The 16,142-nt window shown below is 38.4% G+C and overlaps 1 protein-coding gene across 1 annotated transcript in view; it reads right to left on the bottom strand.

Moving 5' to 3' along the window:
* LOC141330992 (neogenin-like) overlaps positions 1-15,592 on the bottom strand; it is a 17,156-nt gene extending 1,564 nt beyond the window's left edge. Inside the window, exons 1-3 of the mRNA XM_073835811.1 lie at positions 15,475-15,592; positions 14,700-14,975; positions 6,738-6,888 (exon numbers count right to left, since the gene is read on the bottom strand). Coding sequence (XP_073691912.1) covers positions 6,738-6,888; positions 14,700-14,975; positions 15,475-15,592 — 545 coding nt within the window. The remainder of the gene's footprint in view (positions 1-6,737; positions 6,889-14,699; positions 14,976-15,474) is intronic.
* Positions 15,593-16,142: the final 550 nt, after the last annotated feature.

The following is a 16,142-nucleotide window of genomic DNA, read 5'->3' as shown; positions in this document are numbered from 1 at the left end:
ATTTGTAGCAATAGCCAACAATACATTGTATGGATCAAAATGATCGATTTTTCTTTTATTCCAAATAAAAACATTAGGATATTAAGTAAAGGTGTTCCATGTAGATATTTTGTACATTTCATACCATAAATATACCAAAACTTTAATTTTTTAATTTGTAATATGCATTGATAAGACGATTTTAATGTGTTGACTATACTAAATAAATATAATTTTATTTAAAATAAATATATTTTAAATAAAAATAAATTATCATTATTGTGTAATTGCATTTTTTTAAATACATGACATACAAGTTTCAATAGAAATGACATTATACAACGTATATTTTGGTTTACCACAAATTATATATAATTCCCATACTATTACTTTTTTTTCTACAAGTGTACTTCGTTTTCACAAAGGCTGGGTCATCAGCGCCCTCCCTCCGGCCAAACATTATATGGCCAGACTCTATTAGCAACAGCATAAATTTGATCTCAGCAGAGTGTGAGTTGAAAACAGCATTTCATCTTGTTAATACATATCCTGAACAAAAGGCTGCAGAAATTATAGGCCATTAACATTGATAAGCAACTCTGCCAATGGCCAACCCGCAATAATTTCCCCCGACCTTTATAGATCAGGAGAGCAGCAGACAATGATCAACCCCAAATTGGATTCTAAATGGGGTTTCCAGAGAGCCGAGCAAAGGAGAACAAGGGGTTTCACTAAGATTTCCTGAGCTGGTGTGGATAACAAAACCTCAGGAATAGTTAGACCAGCTACGCTATTCCAAAAACCATCTTATGATCCTTAGAGGTAAACCGTAAAAACTCTAAATAGTAGGGATGGACTGAATGTTCAGCAACCGAAATTATTCAGCTGAAAATAGCAAAAAAAAAAAGAAAAAAAAGCTCTTTGGGTGTTAATAAGCGAAAAGGCAGAATAAATTATACCTAACAATGACGTGAAGTGATCAAATAGAGGCGCGCACTGATGCAGCAAACATTTTGGCAGTGTGGACGCATTTAAAACTGTTTGAGAAAGACGCAAAAACCATTACAAGCCGGACAGCAATAGACTGTTTAGTATTGCATTGCATGTCTTCGATGAGAAGAGAAATGGGTGGTTGTTGCTGGTTACTGGATGATGACTGAAATTGCGAAAATTGCCTTAAAGGAGAAGTCCGGTGTGATATTGACCTAAAGTGTATTGAATCATGATACCGAGTGTGAACGTACCTTGCATATCTCATCTCAGTTTGTGTCCAGCAGTCCGAAATCTGGGGGTCAGTTAGCCGATGCTCACAACAGGTTGTCAATGAGGGTGAATCGGGCATCGGAGAAGCCATGTAAATAAATCACTGTTTTACGCCATTTACGAGGCACAAAGTTGCTCCACACTTCATTGGTAGACTTCCTAGGGCCCCGACATTTAAAACGAGACATTGAGAACTCAGAAAAAGCACTGGTAGTTTATTTACAAGAAGATTTATACAGACATTTTCCACCAGAAAATGACCGGTCGCCGCCATCTTGAATTTAGTCACGATAAGTCGAGTGTCGAGCATGAAGGAAATTACAACCTGATAAGTTGATAACCTGATAAATTCCTTCCTGCTCGACACTCGACTTATCGTGACTAAATTCAAGATGGTGGCGACCGGTCTGTTTCTGGTGGAAAACCTGTTGTTAGCATCGGCTAACTGACCCCAGATTTCGGACTGCTGGACACAAACCGAGATGAGATATGCAAGGTACGTTCACACTCGGTATCATGATTCAATACACTTTAGGTCAAAATCACACCGGACTTCTCCTTTAATCCATTAGCAAATAAACTACGTTATGTTGTCTAATACACGCACAAATTGTATTTATTCTGACAGCGCTGCAAAAGCTTGCTTGTTAGCCAGTGTTCAAAGTCCAAGGCACGAGGAAAATCTGAGTGATGAAAATCACTCACATTCATAAATCTGCTGCTGTCAGCAAAAAGTAGCATTGAGGTTTTCTTGTGATTTTCCGACAAAATAAAAGTCAACATTCATAAATGTTAGCATTGTAATTTTCCTGTTGTTCTGTAAAATAAAATATAAAAGACAAAAATAATGATAACAAATCATTACAACAGCTCTATTAATACATTTATTATAACATTTTCCTTTGCTCAGCAAGGCTGCATTTATTTGTACATTAAAAACACATGCCTGATTCAAGAAGGGGGTCTTAAAAATGGCCAAAGTATATGATTTTACTAACTTATTAATTTTAAGTTAAATTGTGCTTTGTTGGTAGGCTATTAGAATGTTAAAAATGTTAGGTGCTAAGTAAATATTTTATAAATAATAATATAAGTAAATTGTTGTTTTGTAGTTTTTTTTTTTTTTTGAAAAGCAAGACAAAACTGTAAAAAGCACATTTTGTCTATTTAAGGGGAGACACTGCAGGCAAAAACACAGCTTTTGATGCACCTGTCAAGTTTGAGATTTTGGGCTTTTTTTTTCAGACTAGTGTCTGTTTTTATTTTCAGACTAGTGGAATGAAAACATCCAAAAGACACCGTTAAGTGTTTCTTTTATAGCACTTTATCTATTTGTGTCTATAGATTTCAATTACAATACATATTTTTAAAGGCCGTTTCCTCAAAATGAGCTTTTTCCTCCTACACTGAGCCATAAATCTCCACTTCAGTAGCATTTACACACACCAAACGTTACATTTTTATACTTGTCTATATCCTGAAGGTTTTTACAGAGGGATTTGTTCATATACAATTAGCTTGATTTTATACAACATTTTATTGCCCAAAAAACTGTAAAACAATATATTGTTTTCTGCCTGTTCTAAGTATTTTCAGAATTACGGAGTGACAAAATGAGATACCCCAAATTCCTTCTGTAAACCTATTTGACTCTAATACGTCAAAAAAACTAAACAAGAATTTTAAAAACGACTGCATCCAGTGATTAGATATTTGTACTAGAAATGTATGCAAATTAGCGCATATTTGATTAAATGATGCCTCATTTGCATATTAAAACCTTACATTGTAGAAAACTTTTATGCGATTATCAGTGTAATCAATCAACTGAGTAAGTAAGGTGATAACTATTAGTTAATTTTTTTGCCTTAATTTATGCAATGGTGAAAAAAAAGGCAAAATACAAACACAAAAAAACGTGTTCGGTAATCGGCCCAAAGGTTTTAATTTTGTTTGCTTCGGCCAACAATTTTCATTTCAGTGCATCCCTAACTAAATAATTTCTAGAATCTCATTCAGTACTAAGGTTGTTATTTGCGGTCTTTGTGTTACATTGTGTTTATTTTATGTATAGTCCAAATAGGAACAAACCTTACATTATAAAATATTCATACACAATATGAACTGAATGCTTCTGTACTATAGAAATATTTGGAGACAGATACTGCACAGTATGATCAAAGGAACCGTGAACATGCTTTGTTCATATTTAAATTGTGTCTTAAGGTTTGGGGGATTGAAGTCACACTTTATACAGACCCCAATATGAGGCAATCAACAGTCTCTCTCACTGTACCCTTTCATCTATCTTTTCTCTCTTGTTCTGCCTCTCTGACTCGTCCGTTTACCGTGGTTAATCCCCACTCTCAGAGGCGGTGAGGCTGTTGCACGGCGTGTTTTCATAAATTCGGATACTGTATGTCAAGCAGGGGCTTGAATGCCTCGTTCTATCGCTGGCTGACAATACAAATATTCCCTATTGCTCTTTCATTTAACATTCCCAATTACTGACTGACAGTCCAACCTTGTCTTCAGGAAATCTCCCAGGAAGTCTTTAATTGTCAAGAACAAAACATCTTTTTTAGTTTGAGAGTGCATTCAGTGTTGAAATTACCTCAGCCCTTGTTCCACAAGCAGCTCCTTTGATTAATGAAGTAATCTTGAGATGATGGCAACTCTGGGGATGCGTACATTCAAGCCAGTGAATGGGGTAATTATTGTTATGACAAACTTACTCCAAGGCAATTATTAGTGGTGTTTACTAAGGCAAGCAATGCTGTTACAATTGCTCATGCTAAAGGTTAGGGATTTCAGCAAACCACTAAACAATCGACATAACTTTGGGATGTAACTTCTCCTGTTTCTCCGCAATGATACCTTTTCTAAGCAATCTGGACAATAAAATAGGTGAACAAGCAGGGGCGTAGCAACCGGGGGGGACGGGGGGGACACGTCCCCCTCACTTTTAGAAACAGGTGATTCTGTCCCCCGCACTTTTTTTTGACCTAGCGCCAATATTTCCGCCCCTGGTCTCTGATTTGTTTCTTAGATTTGAGTGAAGTAACATTTAGCCAATCACAGCGCGAATCTCTTGGGCGTCTGCCATGAGCTTCAAATCTTGTTGCTCTTGTAAACAGAATGTATTATACTGTATGAACATCACCTTTGGGTCACATGACCATACTGTCCCCCCCACTTTTAAATTGGCTGCTACGCCCCTGCGAACAAGCATAGAGTTGTTCTGAAGGGGGAACATTTTATATCTGGGGGCCAGAATATCAGAATTTTTCTTTCCTTTTTTGTTTTAGTTCCAAACCTGTTAGCTCTTCGTTCATCTTCAGACAACAAATTAAGATATTTTTGATTAAATCATATATACATCTTGTATAATCTGCAAAATGTTAATTATTTTACCAAAATAAGAAGGATTATACAAAATTCACATAAAAGACGTTTATAGTCCACAAGAGAAAATAATAATTGAATTTATAAAAATTACCCCGTTCAAAAGTTTACATATGGTTGGTTCTTAATGCTGTGTTGTTACCTGAATGATCCACAGCTTTTTTTTTTTTTTTTTTTTGGCTTAGTGATAGTTGTTCATGAGTCCCTGAACAGTTGCCCACTGTTCTTCAGAAAAATCCTTCACGTCCCACAAATTCTTTGGTTTTTCAGTATTTTTGTGTATTTAAGCCCTTTCAAACAATGACTGTGTGATTTTGAGATTCATCTTTCCACACTGAGGACAACTGAGGGACTCATATGCAACTATTACAGAAGGTTCAAACCCTCACTGATGCTCCAGAAGGACAAACAATGCATTAAGGGCCGGGGGTGAAAACTTTTGAACAGAATGAAGATGTGTACATTTTTCTCATTTTGCCTAAATATCATTTTTTTTTTTTCATTTAGAACTACCGTTCAGAAATTACAGAAGATACTTGTATGTCAAAATAAGTTAAATTTACCCTGATCTTCAAATACAAAAAGTTTTCACCCCTGGCTCTTAATGCATTATTTTTCTTTCTGGAGCATCAGTGAGCAATTGAACCTTCTGTAATAGTTACATATGATTCCCTCGGTTGTCCTCAGTGTGAAAATCAGTGTCAAAATCAAGCAGTCATTGTTTGAAAGGGTTCAAATACACAAAAATGCTGAAAAAGCAAAGAATTTGTGGGATCTGAAGGATTTTTCTGAAGAACAGTAGGCAGTTTAACTGTTCAGGACAAACAAGGGACTCATGCACAACTATCACTAAACAAAACAAACAAACAAAAAAAAAACAGCTGTGGATCATTCAGGTCACGACACTGTATTAAAAATCAAGCGTATGTAAACTTTTGAACAGGGTCATTTTTATTACAGATTATAAGTAAATGCATTTTATGTGAAATATCTTATTCATGTCAGTACTAAATAAAATATAACATGCATTTTGTATGATCCCTCTTATTTTGGTATAATAATGAACATTTTGCAGAATCTGCAATCTGACTTCAACTGTATGTGCGTTGATCAGTGTTTATACTGTGTGTGAATAAAACCTAAAAGCTTATTGTTTTTCAAATAAGCCATCATGAATCATGTTACGTTTAGAACGTTTTTAACAGTCAAAGATTTAGTGTAGGGATAAAAATGTCTCGGGTTTCAAAGTGTCTTAAGTTTGAAAATATCTTCACTGAAGATAAAAGAAAGTGTTATGGCTTTGGAATGACATGAGGATGAATAAATGATGACAGAATTTTCGTTTTTAGGTCAGCTAACCCTTTAATAACACTGTTATATGTAATCTTAGAAAATCTCTTAAAAATTCATTTAAAATGTAGAATGCACTTTTATAGTGCTATAGTTTTAATTTATTTAGTCAAAAAAAAGAAGAAAATAATTCATTATAAATGCACCCCCCATTTCCAGGTCTAGATATCACAATGTTAAAACGTCCTTACAATTCCAGGTTTTCCATGGCTGTGGAAACCCTGCCTACACTTTTTTTTTTTTTGTTAGTATGCAGTGCTGAGAACATCAGCTGATCACAATCTCTGGGTCACAAGTGTCCTTTGGACACAAAGCAGCTAATGAGAATGAAGCATGAAAAAGTGACTTCCCAGGTCTAATCTGTGAACAGCCTGGCAGTGATTCTCATGAAAGAGGTGTGAGTGTGTGTGGTGTAGACGCTTGCAGTCTTGACTGGCATTTACACCTCTCAGGCAGGCGCCGTCACTCTAATTATTTACTCGGGCAGCTGGGCCGGGGCTGTATGCCAGCAGAACAGCAGACGTACACAGAGAGTGATCCCTAAAAGTGGACACTGCTGCCACAGCGGGGCTCTAAGCTCATGTTCGTCACATTGGCAACACACAGAGGAATCAATGACCTGTTAGTGGAAATCACTGTCTGATTCAGGGTGCAGAGCTCTGGATCTATTAATAGTAGAGTATCCATCCACCCCAGAGATCTGTGAGGACAGAAATGCTGTTTGATGATGCATTCCCTACCTGTACTCAATCAGCTGGTCTTTGTGCATCCATGTGATGTAGGCTGTGGGATATCCCGTCACCACACAGGGGAGCAGCACGCTTTCCCCAACAACTTTAGACACAGGCTGAGGCTCCAGGAGAAATTCCAGGGTCCTTTCTTCCCCTGATTCTGCATAAAACAGAGAAGAAAATGTTAATTATGTTAAACTTTTTAGGTAATATTTAAAAAATATATATTTTATAATTAGTTTTTCAGGAAAAATATTTAAACATCCTTAAAACAAAGTAAAAACATAGAAAATATATTTTTATAATAAATATATTTTAAATATATAATAAATATATATGTTTTTTTGTCCCTTGTTTGTCCTGAACAGTTAAACTGCCCGCTGTTCTTCAGAAAAATCCTTCAGGTTCCACAAATTCCTTAGTTTTTCATTTGTGTGTATTTGAATCCGGGGGTGAAAACTTTTGAACAGAATGAAGATGTGTACTTTTATTTTGCCTAAATATCATGTTTTTTTTCATTTAGTACTGCCCTTCAGAAGCTACAGAAGATACTTATGTTTTTACAAAAAAAAAAAAAGTTTTTAATAAAATTTAACCCTGATCTTTACATTAAAAAAGATTTCACCCCCCGGCTCTTAATGCATCGTGTTTTCTTCTGGAGCATCAGTGAGCGTTTGAACCTTCTGTAATAGTTGCATATGAGTCCCTCAGTTGTCCTCAGTGGATCTCAAAATCATACAGTCATTGTTGGAAAGGGTTCAAATACACAAAAATGCTGAAAAACCAAAGAATTTGTGGGACCTGAAAGATTTTTCTAAAGAACATTTTGTAAAAGCAAAATTGCAAACAATATTATGAGCTTTTTTATAGAATATATTTTGCTATTAAGTTTGTTTTTTACCTCATTGACAAACATCAACATTTGTCCACTCAAAAATGAAAATTCTGTCATTTTTTTACTCATCCTCATGTCACTCCAAACATGTATGACTTTCTTTCCTCTGCGAAACACAAAATAGGACATTTTGAGAAATGTACTTCTCAGTGTTTATAGAATAGAAGCCAATGATGTCCAAAGTTGTTTGGTTCCCAGTGTTTGGTTACGCAGAGAAAATAAATTCATACAAGAACCACATAAGAGTGAGTAAATGATGATAGAATTATTATTTTTGAGTGGGCTGTCTCTTTAAATATGAATTCAATATTCAATATTGTGTTTTCCTTGAAAAGTTGAGTAAGAGAAAAGTCTACAAAAATCAGGATATATTCTCCTAAGACAAATCTTTTGTTGTTGTTGATTTGTACTAAAATTACTTTTTTAATTTTTACTAAAATTTACTCTTGTTTTTTAAGGATGTTCTAATATGTTCACTTTAAAACAAGACAAAGGCATAAATCATATTTAAATATAACATTTATAAATAAATATAAATGAAGACAGAATTAAAATTTTTGGATTAATCATTTCTTTAAATATTAATTTAACATCATTTGTGACCCTGGTCCACAAAACCAGTCATAAGTGTAATTTTGTTGAAATTGAGATTCATACGTCATCTGAAACCTGAGTCTATAAGCTTTCCATTGATATATTGTTTGTTAAAATAGGACAATGTTTGTCTGAGATACAACTATTTGACAACCTGGAATCTGAGGGTGCAAAAAAATCTAAATATTGAGAAAATGGCCTTAAAAGTTGTCCAAATGAAGTTCCTAGCAATGCATATTACTAATTCGAAAATCAAGTTTTTATATATTTATGGTAGAAAATTTACAAAATGTCTTCATGGAACATGATCTTTACTTAATATGCTAATGATTTTTGGCATTACAAAAAAATTGATAATTTTGACCCATACAATGCAGTGTTGTTTTCGTCAACGATGACGATGACGAAATCATTTCGTTGACGCCACTTTTTTTCATGACGATAACGAGACGATGATGAGATAAAAATGGCTCGTTGATGACTAAAACATGACGAGACGTGTGTGAGTTTTCGTTGACGAGACAAGAATGGGTGGTCCGTCAGACGTTTAAAATGCATGACATTTCTGCTTATTGTGCATGCCAATCAAAACCTAAAACGTATCTGCCGCTATGGCAAGCCGTTTTAGCATTAAATACTCTTTGCCATACTAGTATGGCAAGCCGTATTAGCATTAAATACTCTTTGCCATACTAGTATGGCAAGCCGTTTTAGCATTCCATCCTTGTTTGTCTTTTATGTTCTAAAGCATTCCTTCATTATTGTAATTATTGGTGAAAATAGTCGATCCGGAAGCTCACATTGTGTTGAACTATAGATCTGCTATTTTCAGAACTTATAAGTGACACTACCCAACAGCAAAATATTTACTGACCTACATTAATTTGTTAAAAGACTACTTTTTTCCCTTTTTTTGACTAAAACTAGACTAAAACCTTTTTGACTTTTCGTCGACTAAAACTAGACTAAAACCTTTTTGACTTTTCGTCGACTAAAACTAGACTAAAACCTTTTTGACTTTTCGTCGACTAAAATTGGACTAAAACTATCACATATAGAAGTGACTAAAATTTGACTAAAACTAAGAAGCATTTTAGTCCAAAAGACTAAGACTAAGACTAAATCTAAGATGGTTGTCAAAAACAACACTGATACAATGTATTTTTGGCTATTGCTACAAATATACCTGTGCTACTTAAGACTGGTTTTGTGGTCCAGGGTCACATTTAAGTTTTTTTTTTCTCTATCTTTAAACAGTGGGGTAAGAAAAAAACTAGTGGTGGGCATAGATACACTTTTTTAAATCTAGATTAATCTCACTGTAATCTTGGAACTAATCTAGATTAATCTAGATTAAAATGGCTAATTTGAATTCTGACGAAGGCATTCAGAATACGTGTGCTACCCAAATAATGGCTAAAAGTAAGTCTTTGAGAACGGGTTTCTCAAGCCAGGTGGCGCATTAGACCAGGCGCTCATCTCCTGTTTCCAAAATGCATCACAAACTACTTGACAATTGCATTTACAACACAATTAACTATACAAACTTGTGTAACCAACTATTCCTACACTGGATGTACTTCTGCGTAAAAGGCTGTGCGACGTGCGCGTTGCAGTTAAATACACAGGCGCGCACGGGCATGGATATCCGCGTGCATAGTCTTCGGTTAAACTGCGTTGCTTTTAGAAGCGTCAATTCAGTTGTTGCATATAGTTTAATGTCTTTATTTTGGGATTATCAAAGTTAATTATAACTCAAATTTGAGATTTTACTGGGGCACAGCAGATTTTCACAAAAGGGTCTAGCAACGCACCTGCCCTGAAGCAAACCCGGCGGCTTCATAGCTGCCTCCATGTTAACACGTCTCGTTTGATGTGGTAATTTCACAGTAGGCATACACACAGGTTCGAAGACTCGTTCTCGCCCCTATAGTGCAATTCGGCTAGGTATACATCCGCGCTAAAATATCAAGGTGAAAGTCATCATAGCTTGCGTAGTTTAGACCCAGCTCCCAACCCAACTTTGAGAATAGATTAACGGCAATATTTTTTTTATCGCCCGATAAGAGTCTCGCGTTAACGCAGCACGTTAATGCCGATAACGGCCCACCACTAAAAAAACATAATTTTTGTGCCACTAGTCAACAAACTGAATAGAAAAACATACTGAAACAGGTTTTGTAACACTTCCTAACAAAGTTTTTTGAGCCTGAGGTTGACATGTTGTGATGCTAACACAAACAGCAATGTATGGAAACATTTCTACAAATGGCTTACTTGCATTATTTATAGAATTTATTGTATCATTTACAGTATACACCTTTTAGCTTTTGAAAGGCGTTCTCTTTAATACTCATTACTTATTTATCTATCTCAGTGAGGGAAAAAGAAATTCAAGTGTATTTATTTCTCTCTTTACATGCTGCTGCATCATGTTGCTTCCTACTCCGTGTTTAGTGTGATAACCTCAGCAGGTGCTTGTGCTTCAGGCCTGATTTATGTTCTTTAATATCTCACCCTGAGCTCATAACCACCTGGAAAAATAAATCTGCATTCTAAATATCTGCCACAAAGGAGCTCAGACCTCTTTAAAGGGGTCCTATTATGCTTTTTCACTTTTTGAATTTTAGCCAGTGTATATGTTTGTGGTGTATATGTTTGGGCATAAAAAAACATCTACAAAGTCACAAATCTCAAAGTCCACTCCAAAGGGAGATATTTAGTTTTAAAAAAATCCCTTTTCAAGAACTACAATGAACGGCTCCTTTGGACTACAGCGTCCAATGCTTATCCAAAGTTACCCAACCCCCCCCCCCCCGGTACTTTAGCCTACTTTGTGTAATAACGAAAACATTTATTTCAGTGAAAAAATATTTTAACATTTTGAACAATAGGGCTCTTCAATCTTTTGCTTTTTTTTTTTTTTTTTTTGAAATTCTTGTGTGTTTTAATTTTTCTGATAATCAAATGAAAGCATAAACATTTATTTATTTTTAATCAAATGAAAAATAAACCCTTTTAATTTTTGGCAAACAAACAGGTTTACTGTTAAAATCAATACATGGAAGAAAAATTATATTCAGTTTAAAACGTTTAAATAATAATTGTCGAATTTGTTTTCTACAATTAAGTGGTTAATCTTGTTGTAATATTTATTTCTTATCACATATATTGTTTTATGTCAATTATTTAAATAGGAATATAGAAAAAATACCTACATTATACTGTACAAAAGTTATACAAGACTAATATTGTTCTGTTACTGTCACAGTTCTGTCTGTTTATGTCTTTGGTTTCGCCTGTTGTCTCCCCCTGTTGATCTGTGTCATTTGGTTTAGCCCATCGTTTGTGTGATTCCCGGCACCTGTCTCTGTAATTAGTCACCCTTTAAAAGTCTGTTTGTTTCTTGAGTTCTCTGTCGGTCGTTAAATGTTGTATTAGTGTGTGGATTCTCTTGCCTGTTCCTGAGTGTTCCAGCCTGCTTATCTGAAGATTATATTAAATATTAATTTTTATTGTTTACCTCGTCTCTCGTCTCGTCAGTCCAGCACGTATCGTAACAGGAACGACCGACCGAAACAGTTTACCCGGCACTTTCCCCTGCGTTTATTTTCCCGTTTATTTTCCCTCAGTGTTTTGTTTATTTTTGTTTGATTCATTATGGACCCTACTGTTCGTCTCATCCTCCTGAGGCAGGAGGAACGCTCTCTTGAGGACCATACACGTGAGTTCATCTTCCTGGCAGAACATTCCCACTTCCCGGATAGCAGCCTATGCATCTACTACCACCTGGGACTGAATTACACCACCAAGGCGCTGCTATCCGGGGAGGGTCCTCAAGAGAGCCTGCCGGACTACATCGAGTGGGTGTTGGCGTCCTGCCAATCTTCCTGGACTGTCGGCGTCGTCGAGGAGGACGTCAGCCCCACTCACGACCCAGAACCCAGCCAAACATCACCCCGACATGCGGAGTTACAGCCCGAGCCCACCGCAGATGGAGTGCCAGAGCCGAGAGCGACAGAGCCTGACCCATCTGACCAGGTCCGAGAGCCGGCATCAACATCCGTGACGGTGGATTGTCACGTGTAGCAAGAGAGGGCGATAGAGAGCCCTGCCCACTGCACCACCGCTGAGGGTGTGCTTGGATCTAATTCTGGGGATTTAATAGACTTCTTCTCGGATCTTGCCCAAGATAACTCATGTGACTTAATAGACTTTTTCTCTGAGCCACTGACCTGCATAGACTTCCCTCCCACCCGCCCTCGTCTGTCTGAATCTGCCTGGTCCCCGCTGGTTCCGCCCAGCCGTCCTGAGTCCCCGCTGGTTCCGCCCAGCCGTCCTGAGTCCCCGCTGGTTCCGCCCAGCCGCCCAAAGTCTCCCAGGTCAGCAGTCAGTCCCCCAGCTCACCCTCAGCCCACCACCTGTGCAGTGGGCTCGCCGCGGGACTGCCAGCTTCCATCGGCGTCTCGGCTGGAGGATCCCTCAGCTCCGCCTCCAGCCTCCGAGTCCAGGACTCCGCCTCGGCCCTTCGACCCCGCGGTTCCACCACGGCTCTCGACGCCCTCCTCTTCACCGTCGCCCGTCGATCCACCAGCTCCACCGCCCTGGTCAGTCATCACCCCATCGGCTCCTCAGGACTCTGCTCCTCCGGCTGTGCCACCGGCTCCTTGGGACTCCTCCTTCCTGCGGGCACAGCCTCCATCCTCTGTCGCTCCGGCTCCGCCGCGGATCTCCGGGACTCCGCCTCCGCCTCGGGCGCCACAGCATGTTCCACCTTGGCCCTCCGGATCCTCGGCGTCACCCCGGATCATCGGCTCTCCGTCTTCGCCTCGGGCTCCTTCTCCATCTGCTCCGCCTCTGTCGGTCGGCCCCATGGAGTCGGCACGCCTTCGTCCACCATGGTTCCTCCCTCCGTCGGCTCCACAGTGGGGCGTCATTATGGCTGTGGTCTGGGTCTGTTCCTCCTGCCCTGGATCCCTCCTGTCTCCTCCCTGGCTCCTCCCTCCGTCGTCGCCCCTCTGGACTGTTTGTTCTGTCACTTGGACTTTTGTTTTGGTCCCCCTCCTGGGGTGGCGTCCTCCGCCGAAGCCTCCATGGACATTTTCTGTTTTCTTCGCCCCTCTTTTCTGTTTTGTTTTTCTTTTTCTACGGCGCGAGGACGCGCCTATTCGGAGGGGGGCGTAATGTCACAGTTCTGTCTGTTTATGTCTTTGGTTTCGCCTGTTGTCTCCCCCTGTTGATCTGTGTCATTTGGTTTAGCCCATCGTTTGTGTGATTCCCGGCACCTGTCTCTGTAATTAGTCACCCTTTAAAAGTCTGTTTGTTTCTTGAGTTCTCTGTCGGTCGTTAAATGTTGTATTAGTGTGTGGATTCTCTTGCCTGTTCCTGAGTGTTCCAGCCTGCTTATCTGAAGATTATATTAAATATTAATGTTTATTGTTTACCTCGTCTCTCGTCTCGTCAGTCCAGCACGTATCGTAACAGTTACATGTTAAACCGTACTTTTATTTTTGACAGGTTGCCGTGAAGTTTCAGTGTGTACAGTATGATATGATGCTAGTTTTCTCAAATGAAACGGTAAAAGTGACACTCACAGCAGCTTTGGAGATTGAGTTTATCTGCTCATGTGAGATGCAAATGACAAAAATTAGCAGGAGCGTCACGCGTGCTTCAATATGCGTGTAGTATAAAAAAAAAAAACGTGTCTCTGCCATTCATACATTCAGAGGCAAACGGAACATGCAGGATTCATATTAAAACGGTCTTTTTGCATTTCAGTTTTCACAGACACTAGTCCATATCGCGATTTGAATTAAGTGACAGACCAACTTTTGATTTATTAATCCAAAAATCGGCGAATTACGTGGCATTTAGTAAATTCCGTTTTTATGAATGGAGTTCGCGATCCCGCCCGTGTTTTCACGGAGGAGACATTGTAAACGCGCGACCATGTAGAGACAGAAATGACATGCCTTCGTGTAAATAAGATAAATAACATAAGGCAATTTAGTTTGTTTAATAAAAGAACAATGTATAGACCTGTTATATAGGAAAGATAACCTTAAAGGTTGTATCAGCGATTTCTAGCCTGAAAAATAAAGTGTCAAATTCAGCTGACCTTTCATCATGATCCGCTCGCTGCCTGCCCCATAAATTGTCTGTGAAAAAACCGCGTCTCTCTGGTCAGCCTAGGGTCCGAGATATGCCAAAAAAACAATCGGCACTACCAACCTTTCCACAGATAAACAAACAGTGTTCCAACCAATCAGCAAGCAGCGAGCGGATCGTGAAGAAAGGTCAGCTGAAATTGACACTTTATGTTTTAGGCTAGAAATCGCTGATACAACCTTTAAATGACTTCTATTGTGATCTGGCGCAATATCGAAAATAACATGAACTTGACGTTCAAAGGGGGGCAGGGGGTACCCCTTAAGATAATGGTAGGGGAAACACTGCTAAGTATGGAAGTATAGAATATTTACCAGGCAGTATCTGTATTTCTGCTTCTTCACTGGTCTTTGTGGGCCCAGCGTTCTCGATCACGCAGCGGTACAGTCCTGCATCTGCCTCTGTTGCGTTACTGATGACGAGAGCACCACTGGGCAGCGTGAAGACTCTCTGGTCCAGCTCAACTGGCTCTTTGTTTAGTTCCCAGCGGATGAAAGACACCAGGTCTGGATTCACCTCACAGTTCAGCACGTAACTGTCACCCATCCGCACTGAAGCAGCTTCAGGCTGACTGAGGTACCGCGGTATACCTGAAAACAGAGAGAGGAAGAGCAAGAAATTACAATACAATAATTACAATAAATATCACATACCGGTTTGCAATAGAGTTTGATCATCTTGTTAAGAACTAAATGCCACACACAGAATGTGTTAAGTATTTATTGTGCAAATAAATAAGGTGAGTATATGAATTGGCATTCACTTTGGTATACTGGCAAGGCTTTTGAAATGTTGAAATATCAACAATGCCTGAAGCTATCTGCCTGTGGGCTAACATTTAATTTCTCTGTCTGTGTGATCTATGTGCTTTAGAGGCGAGGAAGTTATTGCATTTTGATTAATTGAAGACAACTGTAATTACGTGCACTGAGGAATTATGCAAAGTAAGATCATGCGTATTAAAAAGCAAATATGGTTGACTTTAAATGGTTAATCACCTTCCTTCCATACTCAGAGATTTAATTCTGACTTCAGTAAGCACCTCTTTAGAGGTTAAAAAAACATCTGGAACCCAAGGGCAAGTTTTACCTTCAAACCTCTGTAAATGAAACTGATGGTGCTGAAAAATAGCCATGGCATACAAGTGTTTACACTTCCTGGAGTTCCCCTGGTGTCCCTCAAGCGGAGAACCTGCCAGGAACCTCATCTCTAAGCAGGAAGTGGTGCTGACAGCCTACTAAGTCACAGATTTATCTGCTCCTTAAGTCTGACAAACTGATAAAGTCCAGAAAAATGGCTCCACATTAAGTCTGGGTGTATTTTAGATATCTATAATTTAAATATTTTGCAGATGATACATACAGCCAACCAAAAATTATTCAGACACCATACATTTATAGCAAAATAAAGTAAACTGTGACATATACCCCAAAATTCTTCATACAGTGAACTACACTCTTAAAAATTAAGGTTCTTTAAGAGGTTCTTCACAGTGATGCCATAGAAGAACCATTCAGTCAAAGGTTCTTTAAAGAACCATCTCTTTCTTACATTTTTATAATCTGAAGAACCTTCTTTCACCACGAAGAACCTTTTGTGAAACAGAAAGGTTCTTCAGATGTTAGAGGTTCTTTATTGAACCACTTAGACAAAAAAGATTCTTCTATGGCATCATGAAGCACCTTTATTTTTAAGAGTGTACCAGTAAAATTGTTACAAATTTGGCACCAAAATTTTGATTTGACACTTTGACCTGA

This window comes from Garra rufa, chromosome 3 (assembly GCF_049309525.1).
Source record: "Garra rufa chromosome 3, GarRuf1.0, whole genome shotgun sequence".
In the NCBI taxonomy this organism is placed as follows: domain Eukaryota; kingdom Metazoa; phylum Chordata; class Actinopteri; order Cypriniformes; family Cyprinidae; genus Garra; species Garra rufa.
The sequence above is the reverse complement of the archived record's forward strand: the minus strand, read 5'-3'. Positions and strand labels throughout refer to the sequence as shown.